The sequence below is a fragment of the Siniperca chuatsi genome, linkage group LG1 (genome assembly GCF_020085105.1).
Source record: "Siniperca chuatsi isolate FFG_IHB_CAS linkage group LG1, ASM2008510v1, whole genome shotgun sequence".
Taxonomy (NCBI): Eukaryota; Metazoa; Chordata; class Actinopteri; order Centrarchiformes; family Sinipercidae; genus Siniperca; species Siniperca chuatsi.
Window position 1 is genome coordinate 32729181 of NC_058042.1, and position 26424 is coordinate 32755604.

At 40.6% G+C, this 26424-nt stretch overlaps 1 protein-coding gene across 2 annotated transcripts; it reads right to left on the bottom strand.

The window, feature by feature from the left end:
• Positions 1-1544: 1544 nt before the first annotated feature.
• Positions 1545-25051, bottom strand: LOC122876571. Of its 2 annotated transcripts, XM_044197082.1 has the most exons (6): positions 24956-25051; positions 7554-7624; positions 6650-6780; positions 5957-6029; positions 5110-5224; positions 1545-2071 (listed from the first exon to the last, which is right to left on the bottom strand). In XM_044197082.1, exons 2-6 carry the CDS (start codon positions 7603-7605, stop codon positions 2032-2034), a joined length of 411 nt encoding a protein of 136 aa, XP_044053017.1. In that variant the 5' UTR covers positions 7606-7624; positions 24956-25051; the 3' UTR covers positions 1545-2031. The 2 variants fall into 2 exon arrangements, 1 of the variants encoding a protein (XP_044053017.1); XR_006378095.1 differs by lacking the exons at positions 1545-2071; positions 6650-6780; positions 7554-7624; positions 24956-25051 and adding exons at positions 3603-4681; positions 6285-6521.
• Positions 25052-26424: the final 1373 nt, after the last annotated feature.

The following is a 26424-nucleotide window of genomic DNA, read 5'->3' on the forward strand; positions in this document are numbered from 1 at the left end:
TGGGGTCAAGTACAATAACTTTAGTTTTTTCAGAGTTTAATGTCAGAAAATTGCAGTTCAACCAGGTTTTTAAGTCCTTAAGGCATGCTTGAAGTTTAGCTAACTGATTAGTTTCATCTGGCTTGATCAAGCGATTTAATTGGGTATCATCCACATAACAATGTAAATGGACTGTACTTGTATAGCGCCTTTCTAGTCTTCAGACTACTCAAAGCACTTCACACTACACGCTACATATCACATTCACCCCATTCACACACATTCATACACTGATGGCAGATGCTAACTGCTCATCAGTTCAACGAAACTAACTAATCATTCACACACACCAAAGGCACAGTCTTCTCTTTATTTCCTCCATCGTTGGTGCAGAGTTTTCATTGCTGTGGTCAGATCAGCTGTCACTCATTGTCTCTTTGGAATTTCTGATGATTAAGTTTGTGCTTCCAAAGGTAGTGCTCTTTTGTGTGTTCAGCTGGTGGCTATTACTGCTCATGCTAAATAACCAGTTCAGTCCACATAACCTCCTGTGCTCAGAATGCAAAGGCTTTAAAGAATTGGATTGTTGTGTTAAAGCAATTGTTGATTCAAAGTACCAAATCTAATTTACAGGACAATGTTGCAGATTACCCCACTACCAGGCGATAAATGATCCAAAATGTTCATGCTTTTCAACTTTTGTCTCATTTTCATAGTTTTGGCCATCATTCCTGTCTGTTATAGTAACATTACTCCTTAAGTTAATTGATGAGATCTCGGAACACACTAAAAAGAAGTCCGACAGGGCAAGAAGCAACAAGCAGTAAGACAATTGATACAATTATTAATAGTCATAATTCCAATAGTACCAAATCCGATAAGATTAATGGCCAAAGCTACATAAATAAGACTAAAGTTGTAAAGTTCAATTCAATTAAATTTTATTTCTATAGCGCCAATTCATGATAGAAGTTATCTCATTGCACTTTTCCTATAGAGCAGTTCTAGACCGTACTCTTTATAATAGTATTTACAGAGACCCAACAAATCCCACCATGAGCAAGCATTTGGCAACAGTGGCCATATAAGTTGTAAGCCTTACTAGCGACATGGCCATAGGGATGGCAAGGTTGGTCAGTCAGTTGCACTACCACTATATTCAAGACTGAAAAAATATGGACTGCTGTGAAATGATGTTTATTTATGGTTCCCAGACAATGAATCCTAAAAACTTTGGTTACCCCCCAACTTTTCCTCTAGCACAACCACTTTGTTGACATTTGTGATTCAGAGCGAAATGTCTCAAGACCATTGGATGGATTGCCATGAAATTTGGTACACACATTCATGCTAAGGGTGAATTGTAATAATGTTGGTGACTGACTTTTCATCTAGGCTAAAATTTAATTTTTTCCAATACCTTGGTTTATGACTAAATACCTAACGACCAGTGCTCATTAGCCAATTTTTGCATGCTAACATGTTGACAATGGAAACATTATACCTGCTAAACATCAGCATGTTAGCATTCTCATTGTGAGCATGTTTGCATGCATTTAGCACAAAGCACCACTGTTCCTAGGTGCCGCCCATAGACTGTATATACAGAGTGACGACATGACAGTTCCCCAAAAGTGAAGCCACATAAAATGTTCAACATCTGGAAACAGTGTCCATCCACTTTGACTGCGCTTGAGTACCAAGCACCATTGACGTAACCACAGAGCCCGCCTTTCCTCATCCCACCGAGCTGAAGGAGCGCAATACTCCTTCAGCTCTGTAAACGGTCTGCCCGTTGTGTGCTTGATCCGGGTTGTTGGTGGAGCAGTTCTCTGCAAAGATTTGGGCACAACAGTCTTAGATTTCCTGTTGCCTGGCCAGTCCCATTTCCTCCAGACAATACATTAGCTAGGAGCAGCCTTAAGTCCAAACTGGGCCAGCTTGGCTCCTATCCGGGCTCTTCCTCTCCTCCCGGGGTGATCACACAGCACCAGCCGTGGTGTCTGGTCCGGTTGATCTGGCTGGGTGGATCGTCTCAAGACCTGCTGCTCTTTAATCCAAACCATAAGTAATACGTGTTTCAGCAATAAATCTGAAAAAATAAGATAACAGATAAAAACAAAAGTTTGAAGGAGCTAGCCTACAGGCCACAGGATGTCTGTTGCCACAGTCAAAATCTCCGGATCCAGTTGATTTGAAAAATTTTGGCTTTAAATCAAATCCAATCAGACATCATTCAATGATGTTTCAGCAAAAAAAAGCTGGGGAAAAAATAACAATTTAAAACAAAAATGTAGCAAGTTCGATAGCCATTACAAACTGTGCTTTCAAGCCAATCAAGATTGCTGTCAGTTTATGAGTTGCTTGAAATCTCTGACGGTACATTGGTATCCTAGTCTAGTTACAATAGTAAAGTAGCCTGTGGAGTGTACAGCATGTCAGTGAAGCCTCTGTCTTGGCCCAGCTCCATTTCACATACAGAATAATGACAGCTGTTACACTGCATATATTCTCTTTCTCTTTTTCTATTACTTTTTTCTTCTTCTTATCTCTTCTTTCTCTCTCTTGTGGGTCAAAGAAGAACAAGAGAGTGAACAAATGTGTCCATGTGCCGCCCCCCCCCCTTGTGCAGACACTGTTTAGCTATGCTAATTTGAATATATTTTTGGGTCAATTGTGCGCTCACCAGCGACGGCCTCCATGCCTACCCTTTGCCGAACAATTTTAATTTTTAATATTCCATTTAATTTATATGGGCCACCACCAAGACAATCTGACAATGCCAAAAAGCCGTCTTGATTTCTTTTCTTTTATTTTTGTAGAAAGAGACATTTCTTTAACAAAAATTCCATCGCCCTGGTTTCTGCCCTTCTCTTACCTGCCTCCCTGTTCTTATCTTAAAACCATTTCACCTTAAGAAATAATCAATAAAAACAATTATGAGATCCAAGTCTAGCATCAATGCTCTCTCCTCTTCCTCTCCTCTTCCCCGTCTTTTGTTTTTTCTTTCTCTTTCCCTCTCTATCTCTTTCTCTCCCCACTCCCTGCTTTTTTCCTCGTCTCTTCTCCCACCACCCTCTCTCCTTGGTGATTCACCGGGTATAATATTTAATTATACTCTATAATTTATGCAGGTTATCAAACTCTGAGCGCATCATTTTATGTACATTGTGTAAATTGCTTTTTTCTCTCTCCCTCCCTGTCTCTCTGTCTCTTTCTGTCTTTCTTTTACAGGCATTTTTTTCCTCTTGGATGGGAGGAGGGTAAATTCTTTGCAGGCATATAGAGAGATATTGAAGCCCGGGTGTAAATGTGAAATGAATAAACAGGCTGGATCTCTTCTTCAAGGGTCTAAATGAGATCTGCACAAAATAATTTAAACTAGGCCCATTCATCAAGCCCAGCCAGGGAATGTGTGTAGCAGTGGCCTGTGTATGTTGTCCATACTGTATGTGTGCGTGTGTGTGTGTGTGTGTGTGTGTGTGTGTATTCTGTGCCCCTGGCAGAGGCCATATTAGTATCCTTCTGTAGAGAGAATGACAAAAATTAAGAATGAAAGACAACCAAACACTGTAAATACTGAAAATGAAGGTTTTATAGACAAGTTTAAAAAACATCTGGAAGTGAGCCACTTAATGCATACACTTTTGCTCTTGCTCATAATGATATACCTGCAAAGCATTAGTAAGCTCAAGAAAATACAGTATAAAAGGTTGCCAGAGCACCAGTATATCTCCATTTGTTTACAGTGCCACTCGAATAATGTCAGATTTTTCTTTAACCAAGTGTCAATATCAAAATCATGGCAGAATTAGTTGGATCTTTGTACTAACTATGAAGAAAATAATTATTGAGCCTATAAAACTCTTAAATCATGTTATTTACATTGAAAACAATTGCAATGATGTCATAAGGACAAATATAATAATCCAAAATTCTTGGCAAATTAAGCTATTCAAACTAACAGAATAATCAGATTAGACTGAAAAACATTCTAATATTAAGTGAAAACACTGATGCACAAATACTTAAAAACAGTATAATTTGCAGTGGAAATACCAAGAAGTGCCTGTAATTAGTTCTTCTGATTTCTCTGAAAATGTCACCAAAACATTAGGATTTTAGAATTGTGACTTGAAAGGATCATTCTTGATATTTTTGGAGACTGAAGACTGAATACTAAACTTAATAAGTAAGTAATAATAAACAACTTATGCCAAAACCTTGATTATATTCAACATTAGGAATGTTAATCTAGCACCATCGAGTCAAAAGTTTAATTTGTCCAATACTTTGGTTTAATATTAGCATTAACATGCTAAACTAAAGGCCAATTCATGGTTTCCACATCCACATGGCCACGATGGTCCACTTGATGTAAATTTCATCATCTGCCCAAGTCCTGCCCAAAATCTGCGACCACGCAGAAAGTGCACATGTATGTGCTGTATTCTCCAAACAATAGTCCTATTATTGAGATAGGTAGTTGTGAACACTTTTTTCTTTTTTTGACTTTTCATGTTCTACAGCCAAATACAACAAAGGAGCTCCTTTTCTTGCTGTCAGGAGGTCACAATCATGTTTTCTAGTGTGCATCTGTGGAATGTGTCTGCATGCAGATGTGCGTATGCAGACACGTAGCATCAGATGGTAGTATACATAGAAGCACATGTGCGTCTGCTGTCCACATCTGTCGTGGAGTCTGATCAAGGATAAAATAGTTACCATGGTTAACGTTGCACCTTCAGTATGTTAGCATTGTAATTATTTAGATTTATTATCTAAATATTACTTATAAATGTATAATATTATATTCTTTGCGCCTAACTACTAATAACTGCAGTAATATTAAACATGTTCATGGGAAATGAAAAGGAGATTGAGTAACACAATAAGACTAATCAAGAAGACACAAAATAAATACAAGCAACCACAACCCAAGAGGGAGAGAAAGAGAGACGGAGCAGCAGGTCCAGCAGTTGAGAGCAGAGCAGGTGAAAATGGTGTTAATATGGCAGATGTTAATAGATAAATGCAGCCAAACACTCTTTTAAATATCAAAAGAAAGAAGAGTGCAATTTGCCAACGTGTAGGCACACAATATTATATATGATATTATATTTAACTTACCCCACACACACAGACACACACACCAACTTTGTGTTAATCCCATCTGCGCTATGTTTACACATCTTCAGAGTTGGAAACTTCTCCCCACAAAAGTGGCTGCTGCAAATTCCGTGACCTGAGTAAATCCAACGGAATACATAATCAACTTCTGTTAACATGTCTCCTGCTATTATTTGGATGATCCTCCCCTTAAAACATATGCAAGAGAGAGAGAGAGATGCAACTTTCAACACTTTAATAAACACACCACATGCATTTGGGGCATATACCACACCTGCACCAGAAAAACAGGTGCCAAGGTTTTATAAATCTGCCCCTTAGTCTTGTTATCAATCAATAGTAATATGACATTTTAGAAATTTGCTTCAAAGGTATGCAAAATTCCTATGGAAACATACCAAATAATACAATACAATTACTAATTACTAAGAATTTTTTCTACTGAAAAATATCAAATAAATCACTGCCAGTAGTAACTGTAATCCCTGGAACAGTATAGCTGCGACCAGATTACTCACATGCAGTAGCATTCATTTGTTCTTTGGTTGTCTATTAAGGTTATAGTAACCTGATTCTAACTACCACATAACCTTATACTGTTGCAGTTAGTGGCAGTGGCAGGGTGGGCCTCCAGCCTGAATGGGTCTATGGGAATATACACACACATCTACACCCTACTTCTCTCTTTCACTCTCCAGTGTTTTAAATGTCATTGACCTGAGAGTAAAGCACATACCATCTCAAGTACACATCAGTCTTCCACTAGGACACATACACACACCAACACACTTATCAAGTCTCAATGGGCTTCTTCACTCCCTTGTCTCCTACCCTTCTCCCTTCTTACCTTCCTTTTCTTTCTGTAGAAGTGGATTGGTGGAGACCTCATGCAGGGAAAATCCATTAGGATGGTACTTCCACTAGAAAAAAGGTTAAAGGGACGGTTGACATCAATCAGTCAGACATTCACACCTCACATTTTACCACTTACATCAGTCACTGCTAGTTGCTGTCATATGATTGTCAGGCCTGACAGTGTGATGTAAAGTTAGAATGTTTAGGTCATGCTCAGGATGATAGTACAAGTGTTGGACTTGCATTTTTTTGTGGGTGGATGCCACATAATTTATGTATTATTTATCTGAATGGACATTACTGGACACTTTTTGACTTACCTGTGATCTCTAGGAAGCATCATGCAGAAAAACCACAGCAATGAGTACTTAGACAGTGCTCCATGATCTACGCTAACATCTGTTTTTTCTAACACACATCACCCTTTAACATATACACACTCTACAGAAAGATAATGGCAGTAATGCCAGGTGCTGGTCTTGGACTAATTTAACAGTTGGCCTACTGAGAAAATATGATAACTAACTGTTGAGTAGCTATGTGGAGGTGGGCATGGGTAGCTGTCAGCTACAGAGGGATAGGTGGGGGAGTGGCTCAGGTGAGCAGTGTCAGGGAGAGGTAATTGTCACAGCTGAAACTGGTTGATTAATTATGCTCTCCCTAAATACACAGTAGCATGCTAGACCTGAGAGACACCCGAGCCATGACAGCCAGCCAGGGAGCCTGGGCTTTCTTTGCACAGATTCGCAGACGAGGAAGCAGCTGAACCAGCGCCATAGCCGGGCCAGCAGAAGTGGTCAGGAGGAACTGCTGATGCTGGGTGAAAACCAGAAGAAAACAATAAAGCACGTTACCTACCAGCGTTGTCTCAACGTGTGTCTCAGAACCAAGGGAACTCACAGGAGCACGATTCTGCTACAAACTACAACAGAACAGATGTTATTATACGATAAACTTAGTAAACTATCTCTTTCTATGTTTCAGCACTGGTTGAAAGCATTTTTCCATCCGCATCGCTTTAATGATATATGCAGTCCTGCTGAGTAATAGGCTTTAACACATCATGCTCCCTTAATGACACAGAAACATATTAGGCATAATCAATAACAAACTTCATGTTTAGCCTTGTTATTTTTATGCACACAGCACACAGACTTAGAAATGGATTAAATAAGCCACTTAAATGGATGAAGGCAGTGTGATGGGAACATTTCTTTATCTTATATGATGCTACAATTCTTAATGAGTGATTGTGTCTCCTCAGATTTCTATCAACAGGTGTGTGTGTGTGTGTGTGTGTGTGTGTGTGTGTGTGTCGGGGGCTACCTCTCTCAGTGCAGTTGAGAATGGTAGTCCCCCCACCCTCTTATTCCCAATATACCCCCATCCTGCCTTCATAGCCACATGTCAAGTGCATAGGGAGTGGTATGTAGGGAGCTGTGTGTGTTGTGCATAAGCAGCTACAAAAAGGTGACATGCATGGTAGCAAATGCATGTACTTTAGGACTTTGAAGAGAGGAGAGGAGAAGAAGCCAGCATGTCGCTGTTGGAAATGACATCATAGCAGGGGTTAAACAGCCACCGTTTACCTTGATTTATAATCCTCCTTCTCTCCCTCCTTTTTTTCTCCATCCTCCCCATGCGGAGGGGTTAGGCCTGACTGCTGGGGAGGGGAGAGAGCAAAAAGAGAGATGGGAATCATGAGCAAAAGAATGGAAATGAATTAGACCATGAAAAATAAAGCATAAGTTAAAGGATGAATGAGTGAATCAATTCAGGAGTGCTTTTCTGTTGTCAAGCAGAAACTTTGTGACTCCAGTTTTGGCAATTTCAGGTTTAGATTATGTATTGTGTTCATACTGGAAAAGAGACAAAATTATGTATACTCAATCCACGCAGTATACAGTACATACTAAATACAGTAAATTTTTCAGCATGCTGTTGATGGACACTGTTTTCCCACAATGCAGTGCACAAAAGAAATGGAGAGGCTGCTCACAGCTGTAAAAGTTCAAACAAATTATTGGTAGTGGTGACACAGTTCCAGAGAGATTTTGGTATTTAAGTATTAAAGAAGTATTAAATCTTAAGAATGACATTTTCTTTGTGAAGAAAAATTGACAGTGACCCAAGTCGCAATTTGATTGACATGGGATGCTGCACGTATTGAATCATTTCCTGTTAGAATAAAATGGTAAAGTATGTTGTTTTTTGGTAAACTAACTGCTAAACCAGTACACTATGATTGTGGGAGAAATTCATGGGTATGAAGGAGTGTTTACGTTATGCGATGACATGACAGTTAAACTAAGAATCAGCGCTGCCTCCTTCAGACTTGGCATGCTTTATGCTGGGAGGCTTTGGATGCACAGAGGTAAAAGATAAGCTGAAGACCTTGGAGATGCTTCACCTTCATAATAAGCATGGATGAGAACTGGTCTTGGCCATCAGTCACAGACACTATCGTCAGTCACAGACACTATGTCTACCCCTCCCTTAATAGGGTGACTTCTTCAAGGCTTTGGTACCATATAAAGCTATATAGCATATAAAGTGTATGAAGAGTTTAAGTTTTTTGTATTAGTCCATGTATGCAAGCTGTGCCAAGATCTTCTCTGATATCAGATTTGTGTTGTAATAAACTCATATAAGGACAGCTGAGGTTCATAGAGTTTATTCTTCTATTCATCAATGCGAAGATTGACCAGTTTTTCCACATCAATGATGATTAGCTTGTAGTACACACTGTATATAATTAGTATGTAGTATGAATTTGGGACAAGCTGTAAGAGTCTACAGCCATGCTAGGCTCTATGAGGTTGTACTTAGGCACAGAGGTGCTTTAAGCTTAATGTCTGCATGCTAGCTGACTCATGATGACAATGTAACATGTTGCTGCAGTTATATTGTTTACTCCGTTTACCATCACAGTTTAGCGTGTTAGCATGCTAACATTTGCTAATTAGCAAAAACACAGTACAGCCGAGGCCGATGGGAATGTCAGTTTTGTAGGTATTTGTTTATAAAAGAAGGTATAATAATGAAAAGTGAAGGGATCAAAATCACAAATGTGAATATCATGGTAAATGGACTGTACCAATGCCTTTCTAGTCTTCCGACATGTGGTAACCAGGATCGCATGTTAACTTCACCATGGTTTGGTATATAAATTATGTCTCTGATGTATATTACAGCAATAATGTCATGATAGCTTCCATTTCCACTGTGCAAGTCATGTTCAATGTCATTTAATAGCATAAATAATGACAGTTTTGAGCAAACTACTCTCAAATTTATATCTAGTACAACAAATTTGAATATGGTGATATCTGTTAATAGAGGTGTAATCTTAGGGTTCGCGGCAGGACAAGGGTCAATTCGACTGATGGTCACCCCTCCAACCCAAAACTATAACTGATTTGGATATCACTGTCCACTCTCTCTCTCTGCTCTTCTATGACCCTCTTACTGCCCAAACTATGTCAGCCTGCATGGTTGTCTTTTCTCCTGAACTGAAGAATTGGAGATGGAGTAGTGAAATACCAAAGACTTGTTGTAACTTCTCAAGCTTGTACCATGCCGGCCCCTGGAAGCTTGGCAAAACGAACCAGGACACCCGACACTGAGTAATCTAGAGTAGAGACCCAGACTCTCACTCTCACCTCCTGCATGAGCCCACTCACCCTTACACATGCTGTGGTTGCCCCAGCAATCGACCTAAACAATCAAGGTCTGAGCAGTGTGGAATCATCAACTCTACCTCAACTAAATGTTGTGTTTGCCGTTACATAATCAACGTCATCAATTATGGAAATACGTCAATTTGCATAATGTGTGTCAGCAACTTTATAAAACATAGTGCTTCCGAAGAAAGTCAACAGCGCAGACACATACGGGGAGAGAGTTACAGAAAGAGTCAGGCGGGGCAAGCCAGTATGTGTGTGCAGAGACCAGAGGTGTAGGTGTGTGCGTGTGTGGGGAAAAGATAACTGAAGGGAAAAGCAAGGTGAGCAGATTAAAGTAGTGAGTAAAGAGAGTGAGCGTTGTGAGTAAACACTAAAATAAGGTGGATAATTAAGTAGAATTAAAATGGTAACATAAGAAAAAACCTACTAGAAATAGTGTAATATATTAATGTATTCTTTCAAATATTATATTTACAATAGACAAATATATTTTTTTGTTGCAGAATGCCCTGCAGTGCATACTTTGTTTCTTGTTACATTTGTTTGTTTTTAAGAAAAAATGATTGAATAAAATATTGAAATATTATTGAGACAAGTTGTTGATATTTATTTTGGGTAAATTAAGTCCACAGATTTCAGCTACCACACAGAGTCCTGCCACCTTCAGAAGTTTTCTGATGACTGCTGTGGTGGGATATATCAGCGGTGGTGATGAGACTGAGTACAGGGCTGTGGTGGGGAACTTTGTCTCATGGTGTGAGCAGAACCATCTGCAGCTCAATGCGACAAAGCTGGTTGTAGACCTACGAAGGGCCAAGGCACCAGTGACCCCGTTTTCCATCCAGAGGGTAAGTGTGGACATTGTTGAGGACTACAAGTACCTTTGACTACATATGGACAATAAACTGGTCTGGGCTAAGAACACTCAAGCTCTTTACAGGAAGGGCCAGAGCCGCCTCTATTTCCTGAGGAGGCTGAGGTCCTTCAACATCTGCCAGACAATGCTGAGGATGTTTTATGAGTCTGCAGTGGCCAGTGCTATCCTGTATGCTGTTGCATGCTGGGGCAGCAGGCTGAGGATAGCGGATGCTAACAGGCACAACAAACCGATCCGTAAGGCCAGTGACATTGTGGGGGTGGAGCTGGACTCTCTGGCGGTGGTGTTAGAGAGGAGGATGCTGGCCAAACTACATGACATCTTGGACAGTGTCAAACAAAGGAGTACCTTCAGCGAAAGACTCATCCCCCCAAAATGCACAACAGAGCGCCACAGGAAGTCATTCCTGCCTGTGGCCATCAAACTCTTCAACTCCTCCCTCTAAGTGTCAGTCTATATGACCCTAGGTCACTAAACTGGACATTGGATCATTAACATCACTGCAATAATTGTGCAATATTCTCTGTTTAATACTCCGGTGCAATATACTCTGTTTTCAGTTTAATTTACTGATATTTATTCATACTTCTATTACTACTGTGCAATATCCACCGTCTCATAATCATCCAATAAGTTACACATAACTTGACAGTGCTCATTATTGCACTATTACTTATTACTTATATTATTACATTGTATTATACCGTACATACTTATCAACTTCTAAATCCACTTTGGTACTTACACTTATTTTAGCTTTTATACTTTATATCCATTTGTACTTAATTTATCTTACCTGAATTATAGTGTATTAAATTTTGATTTGCTTAGTACTTCTATTCCTTCTATTCTCAAGTGTGCATTGATGTGATAGTGAGCAGCTTTAACGAAACAGTTTCCCCTCGGGGAACAATAAAGTATTTCTGATTCTGATTCTGATAATTGTTATATTAATCGAGTAATACAAAAAAATTGTTAGAATAATAGATAATTAGGTGTTAGATTAATCAACTAATTAAAGAAATAATCATGAGAATAATCAATAAAAAAGAATCATTAGATGCAGGCCTATTTGCCATATAGCTGCATTACAAGCTAGATCCACCATCTACCTCTGAACGTTGAACACTCCACTGTTCATGGCCTACTGAGGGCTACGATGGACCACCAAGCTTCATGTTTTCAGCTGACTGGCATGATGGACCCCTGCCTGAGCGGGAGATGGCACACTACCATGGCTACTGTCCAATCACCATATTATGTATATGGGGCGTTCCAAACTCCAAACCGACCTTTGGTATTAATAATCAGTCCTAGTGTCATGACTAATCCAGCCAACATATTATGATAATCAAATTCATAATTTATTATTAGACATGGTATATTTGTAAATATTGTTATAAAGTACCCTTTATCTGAGAGAAATTGTCATGATTCTTTGGTGTGTGTAAATCTTTTAATATCGGAGTCCCTGAAGTTCCTAAAAACTAGAAGAGCAACTTAGTGTTCATGTTTGCTGTGAATACTATGTTCACTACAATTTAGATGTTGAGATATTTCACAGGAATATTTCTTGCGCTGGTCATCAGGATTCCTCTTCTGGCCACTGGCCACCATGGATCCCTTTACGAAATTTCATAGCAATAATATCCAATAGTTGTTGAGCCATTTCAGTAAAAACCAAAAATGTAAATACCAGCACCACTGGAGGAAATGTCAGGGAATCACCAAGTAGGATTCGCGATTGTCTGTAGAATTCTATGGCAATCCATCCAATGGTTGTTGAAATATTTCTGACTGACCAACTGACATTGCAATCCCGAGAGCTACACTGTTGGCATAGACTGAAACCTTTTCTACGATTCTTTCCCAGAAATCATTTAAATAAAGGAATTGATGAATGCATGAATGTATGTTCAAAGAATGGGGAGATTACAACATAGTATAGTTGCCTGAGGGTTGACTGAAGCTCAAGCCTAAATTCCTCACATCTACCATAAAACAGTCCAGCATTCCACTACTTTTTGACACACACACATAGAGACACACACACTCAGTCACACACCCTCCCTTCACAGCGGTGGCAGCTCTTCACAAAGAAACTATTGAAGGGGCTCCTTCAGTTTAAAAGTTGAAGAGTATGTCTAATTTTGGTCAGAGTTCATTAGGCAATACAAAAGTGGGAGCTTGCAGAGAACATGAGGACAGTGGCAGAAGCGAGTGCTTCATGCCAGGACTGATAAGAGCAGACAGAAACTACAAAGGCGCCTTTCCTTCAGAAGGAAAGGATGAAGAAGGAAGAGAGGGAGGAGAGAAGCAGGAGAGAGAAAGAAATAAAGCAAATGGCAAGCAAAAGTCTTGGCCCAGAATGTTGTATGGTTTTAATACATGCATGTCAGTGTTTGTTAATGTGACCCAGCCAGCCTGCAACACACCAGTGTTCAACTTTAATATTTAGCTGTGAGAAAAAAAAAGATGATCACAAATGTAATGGGAAGCAAATGAAAATGAAATACTTTAAGTATGACTACTATATTGGGGGTATTAAATTGTCATCACTTCTAAGTGAAAGCTACATCAGAAACAGTACACGACTTTATGTCAAATGCAAATCCACACTCAAGTCAAATTACATCCCCTCATTATGAGGAAGAAATGAAGACTTTATAAAATAAAAATATAAAAGCAACAACAGCAAAGAAGAAAATTGCTTTAAGTACATGGCCTCAGAATCACCAACACTGTTGAGGAAAGAGTGTAAAGATGAATGTGGACAGTGATCTGCCCATGAGATCTGTGTTTTTGCTGTACTGGGATGTAGTGTTGCTGCTTTAGTGCAAGGCCCTGAGCTGAAAATGGATATTGGAGATTAGATCTTTCATCTGAAGAGAGCCATGTCATTTTCCTATTTTTCTCTCTTATTGATTCTGGCCACTCTCAGCTCCACATGAACAAACCCTTTCAGAGTGAGAGAGGCCAATCCAGAACTGTTCATATTCCCTACTTATAGATCTTTCTATATTATAAGAGATGTTACAGCAGATGAGGATAATATTTGATAGATAAATGTGTATATGTGTTGAGAGATGGATATGCATTATCAAATCAGATGTTTTATTCTATGGCACAACTCATATATTACCATCTATTCTACACTGCATGTACCAAGAGTCTTATGATGATATGAATGAATGAACTACTTTACACAGCCATCCACAGACTATTGTGGTAGCCAGTGGTTGTTAGATGTAAGAAATGGATGAGTTTAAATGCAGTCTTATTGCATTGATCTCTTTCTGTTTCTCAAACACACACAAGCACCCCCATCACTATATCCCTACTGCATTATTGTCATATATCAGTGATACTCCCAGATATTGTGAGGTCAACATTTAATGTGCATGCTGGCTCCAGTGTGTATGTAGCAACAGGTCTTTCAAACTAAATTACAAAATATGTTGTTTTTCGTTGCCTTGTAAAACCACCCATGTAGTGTTGTCTGAGCTGGTGCAAGACAACATAATTTGTAATGCATTCCAAAACACAAATGACCAATGCAAAATCAATTCTGACCATTTTCTAATGTGGTAGAAGTGCCAGATTTGATTAGGTTTAGACACAAAAGATAATCGGTTAAGGTTATAGGGAAAGATTGTGGTTAGGGTTTAAACAAGACTAAGGGCTCTATTTTCCTGGGCAAAGCCACAAGAAAACTTGTTATGCAGTTTTCCTCGGGCGAAAGTCTATTTTTTACGTCTGCACCTGTTTAGTTTTTTCCTGGCACCAAACGAATGTGTTTGTGTTGAGGTGGGGTTAGGCTGTGTGTAATTTTACACATGGCACAGTAGCAGCAACTCCATTAATTATTTAAATCTCCGGACACAGCGATAGGATTGGTCAGGATCTAATGGTAAATAATGTTATGTGTTTTTACTCACACGTTCCAAGTTTAATAGTCAAATCCAGTTAGATTTTAAGATTTTACTGATCACCTTTAAAGCACTTCATGGTTCAGCTCCCATGCAACATTGCTGAATTGCTGCTCCCCTTTGAGCCAGGGTTCTGCCTCAGATCCTCAGGGAGTGCTCTGCTGGCTGTTCCTGAGTCCCGGCTCAAGACTAAAGGTGACCAGGCTTTTGCAGTTAATGTCCCAGAGCTCTGGAACTTACTGCCTGAGAATCTGAGGCTTGCTGAATCATTGTCAACTTTTAAATCACTTCTCAAAATGCATCTTTTCAAAAAAGCCTTTTATTAACTCTAGCACACTGTTTTATTGCGAACATCTATATCTGTTTTATTATTAGTATTTTTCTTTATTGTTGAGGGGGTTTATTTCATTTAATTTCTGTCTTATTTTAATTGCCTGATTTTATTTGCCTCAGTTGTGAAATGTTTTAAACCTACAACCATGTAAAGCATTTGTAACTTTGTTTTTGAAAAGTGCTGTATAAATAAAGTTTATTATTATATACTACTGCTCAATAGGCATGCGTGTTAATGTAATTAGAGAAAGTAAATTTATTCTTTCATTCATGAACAGTTACTGTAGGCTAATCTGTACTCTGTACTATACCACAGAGGAGTTTCACTGAGGAAAAGGAGACATCTCCAAAGGCGGAATTACAGATGTGCAGTTGAATCTACCTCATAAAGCTAACGTGCTGTATTTGTTTGAGAAGCAACAAAAGCAACAAACAAGAAGGTGACTGAAATGCTGCAAACAGTCTGTGGTTCTATCACAGAAAGAGTAGACAACACTGAACCACTTGCAGAGATACATCAGGAATGCAGACCAACACAAGTTGGAAAGCTTTTTGCATTTTTGCACAGGGTCCTCTGCTCTTTGCACAAAACAAATTACAGTGACTTTCAATGCTGAAACAGGTTTTGGTAGAAGGTCTGTTTCTATAAGTGTGGAGCAATAATTGATGTTCCTTATACGTACAGCTCCTAACCAGAAGTTATTAATAGATAATTTTCTATCTGTTAACTTATTTGCAATGGACATCATATAAGGTGAGGTGTCCATAAACAATGCTAAATGCACTAACTTGAGAATCTCCACACTACCTTCCATTCCAAATAGACATATTGCCCAGAAGGAATGGAAGAAGAAACACACTGCGAGGTAACGCAAAAGTATTGCGAGAGAACGTAAAATTTATTGTGAGAGAACACAAAATATTGCGGCTAAACTCAACACGAACACTTCTGTTACCTGCAATTATCACTAAATCAAGTCCGGACTCGACCGTTAAGATAAGACCTGACTCATCATTAGATAGGCTCAGAGCTGCTGCTGTACAGTGAAGGCAAAAGCTTGGGGTGCTGATCAGGATTTATCCTTTAACTCCCGCATGAAACATACTTTAAGGACTGTCTTCTTTACCTATGTAACATTGCAAAAATCAGGCACATCCTGTCTCAAAATGATGCAGAAAAAATAGTCCATGCATTTGTTACTTCTAGGCTGAATTATTGCAATTCCTTATTATCAGGCTGCCCGAATAAGTCCCTTAAGACTCTCCAGTTGATCGAGAATGCTGCAGCATGTGTACTGCCAAGAACTAGGAAAAGAGATCATATTTCTCCAATATTAGCTTCTCTGCACTGGCTACTTGTAAAATCCAGAAGAGAATTTAAAATTCTCTAAAATGGTCTGGCACCATCGTATCTTAAAGAGCTCACAATACCTTATTACCCCATTAGAACACTGCGCTCCCAGAATGCAGGGTTACTTCCTAGAGTCTCCAAAAGTAGAATGGGAGCCAGAGCCTTCAGTTAGGCTGGCTTGGGTGAGTCCTGAACCATCCCTTAGTTAGGCTGCTATAGGCCTAGACTGCCGGGAGACATCCCATGATGCACTGAGCTCCTCTCCCTCTCCCGTAGTTTTGTGCTTTCTCATCTCTTGCCTCTCTCCTTCTGTTGCTTTTTGCAGGTATCCAGTCCGGATCTGTGATTGTGGGCCACCTGCTGCCCCCATTTTCCTGCTCGACAACTGCTACTACAGTTGTTGTTATTATTAGTCTTATTACTATTATCATTATTATTCCTATTATTATTACTTTATTAATATTACCACTACCATTACATTTTTTTTTTTTTTAAATGTCTCTACATCTGTTCATCTGATTGACTTCACACTTGGCAGGGGTATTGCTGAGGACCAAAGGAAGTCCAGTGTTGAGTACGAGCTCTTGAGATCTACTGGACATATTTATTAGTAGTGTGTTAGAAATACACACTGTGTAGTGTACTGAGAGGCAACCCCTATTAACTGTTACACCGCCAGAGGGTATGCTGGCACAGCTCGATCGCCATCACACAGTACATTCAAGAACAGATGAAGAAAGAGAGCATGGAGACCTGGAGATATTACATTGTAGCAAAATCTCACGTTCGCTATTAAGATGAACACTATTTTTGCTTGAAATGCCCATCCCTAATTGTCTCGAGAAATTTCACTGAACCACAAATATAAGTGTCATGGTGGTGCTAGAGGAAAAGTCAGAGGATCATCAAAATCATGGATCAGGATTCATCATCTGGGAATCATGAATTTTGTGCCAATCCACTTGTAGATATAAAGATATTTCACTGGTTAAGTGAAAATTTTAACTTGCCAGTGTCACTATATGGAAAGTCATCACCATATAGTCAGAATCACCAAAGTCATTAGGCTTTAATGTCTGGGCATCATGGATATCTGTAACAAATCTTATGGCAATCCATCCCATAGTTGTTTATATAATTCATTCTGGACCTAAGTGGTGGACTGACTGACCAACATCGTCATCCCTAGAGCAACTTCACTAGCGTGGCCACAAAATTCTATTTATGACCTGTTCAGGGTGTAGAATATTGCATATAATGCATGGATGGATGGGCTTCCATTTATTACTCATCACAGATAAAAGAGTATGTCAACAGCATTAACTTGAAAAATCTGCCCACATCTCCATTTTTTCAGCAATTCAGAATTGACTAGTAAATTGAAATGAAATGGTACTTCAGTCTGATTATCAATTCAGTCTTGTGTCTCCATTGGCTCTAGAGCATACTGTATTTACACTTTGAGGGTAGGGAAAGATATCGGTTTGGGTTAAAAAACCACTTAGTTGAGGATAAGGGGAAAATTTTGTTCATGGTTAAAAGAAACAAACCTTAACAGCTTGTACAAAAAGGGATCAAAAAGTGGTATCCGGTAGTAATGTGCGAGTCATGAGTCAATCGTTCGAAACGAATAACTCTTTTTACTGACTCGGGAGTCACAAGTCCTCATCTCCACTAACTCGTTCACTGACCCCCCTACCTGCTACTAGCTAGTGCAAACTAGTCTCTTTGTGATGGTGTAGAAAGCATTCACAATATACTTCACGTTCCTCTTGCAAAGGTAATTATTTTGTCATTAAATTAAAAAATACTTGCAACCGCTGACTTTTTAAAAGATGAACTACAACTCTAGTGTGTGTGTGCTATAGATTGTTGGGTGCTGCCTATTATTTTATTTAAATTTTGCACTATTGTTGGGCCTCGCCTAGCCTCACCACATGTGGGGGCGACTGTGGCTTAGTGGTAGAGGTGGTCGTCCACCAATTGGAAGGTCGGCGGTTCCCCCAGCCCACATGTCGAAGTGTCCTTGGGCAAGACACTGAACCCCAAATTGCTCATGAGGGCTATGCCTTCGGTGTGTGAGTGTGCGTGAATGAGTTACTTTCTTTGAACTGATGAGCATTTGGCACCTGCCATCAGTGTATAAATGTATGTGAATAGGGTGAATGTAATATGTAGTTGAAGTGCTTTGACTAGTCGGAAAAGACTAGAAAGGTGCTATATAAGTACAGCACTTACCATTTACCATGTGAGGGACAAAAGACTTCACTAAGAGACTTGAACAAAGAAAAGACAGTAGAAAGGCACCAAGCCGACACAGCCGTTAATTCACACCTAGATGCAATATTGAGACAAAATTTCGTTTGAAGCCAACATGAGATCACAATTGAATCCAAACACTGGATTCCCATTGGATGGGACGTGCAACGTGAACTTTAACTCCCTAGGAAAAGTATTAACTCGCTGGACGAGAAACAGACTGCTTTGTGTTTGCCGAAACACTTTTTTTGGATCCCAATCATTATACTTCACATAAAAATCTTTGCCTGCAGAAGGAAAACATGGATTCACCGTTTTCTTCAAGGAGTGAAAGACCGCTGGAGAGCCTCTCTTCCTCCCTGCTAAAGTCGACTGCTGCTTTCCTTTGCTGCCCCTTGAAGAAACAGTTTCGCCATTGGACCTACCGACAGTATGGACCCACGCTTCGTCAGCGTCCGAACCTGAGAGAAACTCCACCGGACAAACTGACGCATCAATCGCTAGCCAAGAATGATTTAAAGTAAGAGGCTTGTATCTGGGCAGAGATATTTCATTACTGTGTGTAATTTAATCTAAGTGTCATTGTTGTGAATTGTGCTTTGCTTATTTTGGAAAGGGACAGACCACTGCGTCCAAGTTGCTGTGTGTTTTTCTTTGTATTATGCACGTTCCATTTTGTATCGGTACCATGCCATGGGGCCATTTTAGCTTTAGCCACTGTGGGAGCTAATAACTGTGCTTTACCAGACCAAGGTCCAGTAACACAGCCGTTGGACGAAAGTCTGCTGCCAGATTACTGTGTGATAAAGGGACAGCTATTACGCTTTGCCATGGCATTTGAGATTCCTTGTGCCTTACTCTGTGTTCTTACCTCTCTCTCCACTAATCCACGCACCTTTGCATGTACATTTACACGCTTACACACATCTGAAATGGCCGAGATAACATGGTAGCTTATCCCTTTGATTGAGATTCGCGGGCCTGCCCTGCTTTGTGCATGAAGACCACCACGTGGCCCCCACCTTCCTTGCACCCCCCTCTCTATTGCCACACACACAGACACACACACACACATATTAATAATTTTATTAATATTCAACATATTAATATACAACTTCCTGGTCTGCCAGGGGCCCAAAAAGCATTCTTCCTGCACACAATCATGGCAAAAGGAGCAAAACAGTGGATAGTGGCGTCAAACTAAATGACTTGTTTCACTATCAGAATTTGATCCATTCGGTCCAATAACATTTGGAAGGTCTGGAAGAGCCGAATTATAATTGTTTTTTATCCCATTTAAGTTAGCAGAGGGCTAAACTGGAAGTTAGCCGGCTCGGCCAGCATAAGTCTCTGGTGCACATGCTCTATGGGTGCTGGGGCCGGGGGATTCACCAAGCTCTGGGTGACTGACTCGATGACTGAAGTGACGGCAGTGGCGGATGGCCGCCCTGCGTGTAAGTATAATTTAAACTACGCCCTTTTACGAAAATTAGAGTAGAAAGTGTTTTGGTACTTTTTTTCACAGTGGAACTTCTTCTCCTGCTACTCTGTTGTTTGGCCGCACTGTTTACACCAGGGAACAGCTAATCGCGCTGAAGCCGAGCAGCATGGCACCCAGGACAACCGATGTCCCCACTGAGATCTGGAGGAGGACACACCGAGGATGCAGAGGTGGAACGAAGCGGCGAGGGAAGAGAGAGGGGTGCAGACAAAAGAGATTTAAGAACAAGAGATTTAAGCCGTGTCTGCCTTCTGTCGTCATGGACAATGTGAGATCACTGGCAAATAAAATGGACGAGCTAACGGCGTTAGCCGTCAGACGGAGTTCCGTGAGCGTAGTTTGATGTGCTTTTCCGAGACATGACTACACCAGGATATCGCGGATCATAACGTTTCCATCAACGGCTTTCAGACTGTTTGGGCCGACAGGAATCACACCGGGAGCGGTAAGCGGGCTTGCTGTTCTGGTCAACAACAGATGATGTAACCCTGGTCATGTTACTATCAAGCAGAGTATCTGTAGCCCGGACATTGAACTGTTAGCTGTGGGACTCCGGCCATATTATCTGCCACATGAATTCTCACATGCCATTGTTGTGGCTGTTTACATCCCCCCCTCTACTAATCCGGCATCGGCGTGCAACGCCATTCACACCGCCATAACTCCAGACTCAATACCCGAGTGCACTCATATTAATCTTGGGTGACTTCAACCATGTCAGTGTTTCAACAAAACTGACTAATTTCAGTATGTGAGTTGTCCTACTAGAGAGGAGAGGACACTGGACCTGCTGTATGCTAACGTTAAGGACGCATACACTCTCTTCCCCCCTCCCCCCCTGGGTAGGTCAGACCACAATCTGGTTCACCACAAACCCTGCTATGTGCCTCTGGTTAAAAGGCAGCCTGCGACCACAAGGACAGTGAGGAGATGGTCAGAGGACGCCTATTGGACACTGCAGGAATGTTTTGAGGTGACAAACTGCTGATGAACTCTGTGAGCCTCATGGAGAGGACATTAACGGGCTCACTGAGTGCATCACTGGCTACATTAACTTCTGTGTGGACTGCAATGTCCCAACTAAGATGGTCCATTGTTATCCAAATAACAAAACCGTGGGTAACAAAGAACATCAAAGACATCCTGAATGCCAAGAGGAGGGCCTTTACTGATGGTAATAGGGAGGAAGTGAGGGCAATCCAGGCTGACTCCCACATAATGAAGACCCTGGAGAGACTGGTGCTGGAACAGCTGCGGCCCATGGTCAGACCCCTCCTGGACCCCCTTCAGTTCGCCTACCAGCCCCAGCTGGGAGTTGAGGATGCCATAATCTTCCTGCTGAACCGCGTCCACACCCACCTGGACAAGCTGGAGAGCACGGTGATGATCATGTTTTTTGACTTCTCCAGTGCTTTCAACACCATCCGGCCAGCTCTGCTGGGTGAGAAGCTGGCAGCGATGCAGGTGGATGCCCCCCTCATGTCCTGGATTGTTGACTACTTGACTGGCAGACCACAGCATGTGCGTCTGCAGCACTGTGTGTCGGACAGCATGGTCAGCAACACTGGGACCCCTCAGGGGACTGTCCTTTCTCCCTTCCTCTTCACCATCTACACCATGAACTTCAGCCACCGCACAGAGTCGTGCCACCTTCAGAAGTTTTCTGATGACTCTGCTGTGGTGGCTCTTTACAGGAAGGGTCAGAGCCGCCTCTATTTTCTGAGGAGGCTGAGGTCCTTCAACATCTGCTAGACAATGCTAAGGATGTTTTATGAGTCTGTGGTGGCCAGTGCTATCCTGTATGCTGTTGCATGCTGGGGCAGCAGGCTGAGGGCAGCGGACGCTAACAGACTCAACAAACTGATCGGTAAGGCCAGTGACATTGTGGGGGTAGAGCTGGACTCTCTGGTGGTGGTGTCAGAGAGGAGGATGCTGGCCAAACTACATGCCATCTTGGACAATATCTCCCACCCACTCCATGATGTGCTGGTCAAACAAAGGAGTACCTTCAGCGGAAAACTCATCCCCCCAAAAAGCACCTCAGAGTGCTACAGGAAGTCATTCCTGCCTGTGGCCATCAAACTCTTTAACTCCTCCCTCTAAGTCTATATGACCCTAAGTCATTATACTGGACATTAATCATTAACATCTCTGCAATAATTGTGCAATATTCTGTGTTAATACTGCTGTGCAATATACTCTGTTTTCAGTTTAAAATTCCCTATTTATTGATATTTATTCATTTTTCTATTACTGCTGTGCAATATCCTCCATCTCATTATAATCTTAATAAGCCTGACTTGACAGTTCATGCACTATTACTTTATAGTGTATTATTATCATCAACCGGAAAACCAACTTTGCACTTCACACTTATTTTAATTTTATACTTATACCCACTTGGTACTTAATTTATTTTCTGACCTGTATTATAGTGTATTATATTTTTTGCTTAGTACTTCTATTCCTGTGTGCACTGACGTGATAGTGAGCTGCTGTAACAAAAGAGTTTCCCCTCGGGGATCAATAAAGTATTTCTGATTCTGACCATTGAGTCTGGTTCTGTCCAAGGTTTCTGCCTGTTAAAAGGACATTTTTTCTTGCCACTGTCACCAAATGCTTGCTCATGGTGGGATTTGTTGGGTAATAATATTATAAAGAATACGGTCTAGACCTGCTCTATAGGAAAACTGCAATGAGATAACTTCTCTTAGCGCTATAGAAATAAAACTGAATTGAATTAAATTGGAAAACCCGACTCTTTTTAGTGAGTGACTCAAGTCACTCACTACAAACTCAAGTCGGTAAAAAAAGTCAAATCTCCCATCACTAGTCTCCGGTGTCAAAGACACATGCTTTGTATGGACCACCTCCCTAAGGGGCTTTACAGCACTATAACAATGTTACGGTATTTCCACCTTTGCTTTTGAGAGACAAAAGTCATAACTTAAAGAGCCACAGGAGGTTTCTTGTCAGCAAAATTTAAGTTGGCATTTGAACAGACAACCAATGCTGTAGTTTTTCTGGTGAGGACAGTGCCATTTGTTGTCGTAACACAGAGCCAGTGGAGTGATGGCCTTGTTTCACCCACCTCCATGTCACTCGGCCCTGGACAGGAGCTCCAACAGGCTGCAGGTACAAGAACCAACACAGCTTTGGGCAAATTCTTTTAGCTAGCGAGGTCCATCCCATAATGACTATCCTTAGCATAAGCTTCAGCCACCCACCCTCTTCCCCCAGACTTACCCTAGCACTGGGAGCTAATGAAAACAAATGGCTTTTCAATGGGCAGACAAACCTATTTCAAACATTCATCATCAGCCTCATAGATTTCTAAAATCCCATCAAGTCTGTCCCTGGTCTACACCTCACTTTGTCTCTAGCTTTCTCTCTTTGTCTGTCTGTCTCTCTCCCCTCTAAATGCCTCTCATAGACTGCAATCACAAACTTTGTAACTTTTCAGCATCATTTATACAAGATAGAATAATCAGTTATTCACTCACCCAATCTCCATTGACAGAAACAAGTGGACAGGACAGTATTATCTAGAGATGGCAGAATGAATGGAAACTTGCTAATTTCCATGAGCAGTGTACAGCACACCTCTGAGCTTCTACAAAACTTTCACATTTTCCACAGCAAATAAACAAACATTTGATTAGATAAGATCAGACTTAAATGATCCCTGTGAGGAAATTGGGTTTTTGCAGCACAGAGAAGAATATTCTGCAGATAAGATTTGGACTGATATAGATTATTTGAAGAAAATACAACAAATATCAAGTTAACAATGCAGGAACATAATGACAATAATACTACAGATAAATATGTGAAGACAAAGCATCTTCAGAGGTAAAGGGATATAATGTAGGTAGGTCATGTGCATGACAGAAGATCAGATTATGCATGTCTGACAGAGGTTCAGAGTAGTGTTGAGCATAGAAAATTAAGTTTGGATAGAAGCATTTTTGTTAGTCTGAAATCAGCCCTTGAACTGTTAGCCAGAAGTGGTTTTAATATCTGTCCAGCAAAAAAAAAGGAAGAGAAATGTACTGAGTCCAATCAGTATCTTCTCAGAGGCAAAAGTTGCACATACCTTTAGGGCTGAAGTGATCCTTCTGCTACTGCCGTTCTTAAGACTTACAAATTGATAAGAAAAAGTGCTGTAGCTGTTAATAATACAGTAAGATCCTTCCTCATAATAATGCAAACCACTGTGCAATGTTTTGCCATTTGATAAGGCTTCAAACTCTGGATCTATGGATCTATTTCTTCAGCTGGACATCCTGGATCAGTACCTGAAAAAACATGCCCCCTAAGTGTGTCACGCCCACTAAGGCAAGACTATTTTTCACCTTTTAAATGTTGATTTATATACAGGTACATGCAGGCCTCAATTACTTGTAGTGGGTATAATATTAGCATACTAAAAGTTACATTATATAAACAAAACTTGTAGACATTGTAGATTTTACACAAGGTTCAATTAATTGTTCATTAGGAGTACTACTCAGCCTGTAACAGTTGTATGATGTAACAGTTGTATAATGTCTTCTGTGGCTCTAGGTAAATTCTGAGAAAATAACCCTGATGATGTTGTCAGGCTTGAGACTTCAAATTTATAACAGAAAGCCTGCGTGAGGGCAGGGAGTTTGAAAGATGTGGGCATTTACAAAATATTATACAACAAATAGTCATTTTAGATGATGAGTATTGAAGTTATCGAGTTAAAGGGGCCCTGTTGACTTTTCTTGTAAACAAACAAAAGTTATGTTTACAATCAGTGTTACTGTTAATTACTCTTATAGGCCATTTACAACATACTACACTTGAGATCATTAAGTCATTCAACCTTCTTGTATTATAATGTGTGTCAACTGGCATTGGCCTGATGGCAGATATGACCAACAAATATTCGCTGTGGGTTTCAAGACAGTCCACTTGAATGACTTTAGAGCCCTAACTGGCCTTAAAGCAACTGTAAATTAATGTGTGATGTGAGTGAGCTGCGGGACTCACTTACAAACTAGTGACATGAATGAGCATGGGACTCACCAATGATTGAGTTGAATGCAAGCACGGCAGGGACACTGGATCAGAGACAAAAGAGCAGACGCTGCATTCGTGTTTTGGAGCATTTGCTGCTGCGGCTCGTCACTGTTTTAGGAGGGAGGGTGACATTCGCAGCTTTTTAAACTAGGAGCGTGAAGTCATCACAGCACGTGGGCGTGCCACGTGCACCTCCGGATTTTTATGACTAGGCGCCCACTGAGCGTGCTGTGCTTTTCATTTCATCATTCACAATGAGGACTCTCAGTTTGGAGCAGTAGTTGCGGACATGCTGGCTCAATTAAAACTGGAGCATAAAACAGAGGTTAAATTGAAAATACACCAGATGCTATTTTAGGCAGTGAGGGGCTTCCCAAAAAAATGTAAATAAAAGACAGCTGCTTTTTTGTATATAGTTTTGTTTTTATTTTAAATTTACAAAACGTGTGTCAACAATATTCAAAATAATGTAAATAAAATGTTTTTGTGTTCACAATTTTTGTGTCTATGGCTTATCTCTGCACATTGCATATATTCTTTGTACTGTTAACATTTGCATACAATTTTTTTTCAAACACTCTCTATGCGATGCATCAAAACGCAGACATACGGAAGTAGCCGAAGTCCATTTCTTCATCGATAGCACACATCTGCCTCACAAGACGGCTATACAAACAGACCATCTCCTCTTCTGTTGCTTTTGTCTTTTCAAAAGCCATAAACAGATCAACTCTTCCGCAACATTGAAGAGCTGTTGGGCAGCGCGCGTAGCCATGATTGGTTTATGACGTTGTGACGATGTCTGGTAACACTAGTTGACTTCTTTCTTCTTCACAGAATGTTATGTTTTTAATCCCCCTGGTGTTTCAGAGCTAGAGTATATATAAAGCTTTACATGTAGGAAGATAGCTAGAGAAGCTGGTTAGTTTTGTTCCAGTGTTTGACGGGAAGGTCTGCTGCCTCCTGTAGACAGTCAGGGCTTGGGATGTGGTAGAGTGCAGTAGCCGCCACCAGTTGGTTCATGCTGTCTTGTGCAACACTAACACCTGGCCAAGTCTTGTCCACGCAACCGGGTGAGTAAAGTACATCTTTTAAACTGTTTATGACTTTTAGTGGCAGTGTTTTAAAACCTACATTTATTACAACAGAAAAAAACTTCTCAATGTACAAACAACACATACTAGACTTATCCAAAAAACACATTTTCTCATACTGTCCATTGCTGCAGTACCTCTGTTCATCCTCTGTCTGAAACTATCCGTTTTAGCGCCTGTCTCTTTAAGGTCCCCCTCAAAAAGCCCAGTCAGGCTTTTGTCAAGCCGGTCAGGTCTGTGCAGTAGTGATGGGCAAAGCAGTTATTTTCAGTATACTAGAATCATTAGAATCGTTAATTAAAAAGAATTGTTCAGTGCTTGACCGGAGCTACGACTGCATAGTCCCACTCACTGAACTGAAACACAACTGAACGTTCAGTT

Coding starts and splice junctions, on each gene's coding strand:
- LOC122876571 (XM_044197082.1), bottom strand. CDS start 7,605: ATGGGGAGGATGGAGAAAAAAAGGAGGGAGAGAAGGAGGATTATAAAT. Junction 6,030..6,649: donor ATGGCTCGGGTGTCTCTCAG/GTCTAGCATGCT, acceptor CCTTTTTTCTAG/TGGAAGTACCATCCTAATGG. Junction 5,225..5,956: donor TCTACAGAAAGAAAAGGAAG/GTAAGAAGGGAG, acceptor GGATTTACTCAG/GTCACGGAATTTGCAGCAGC.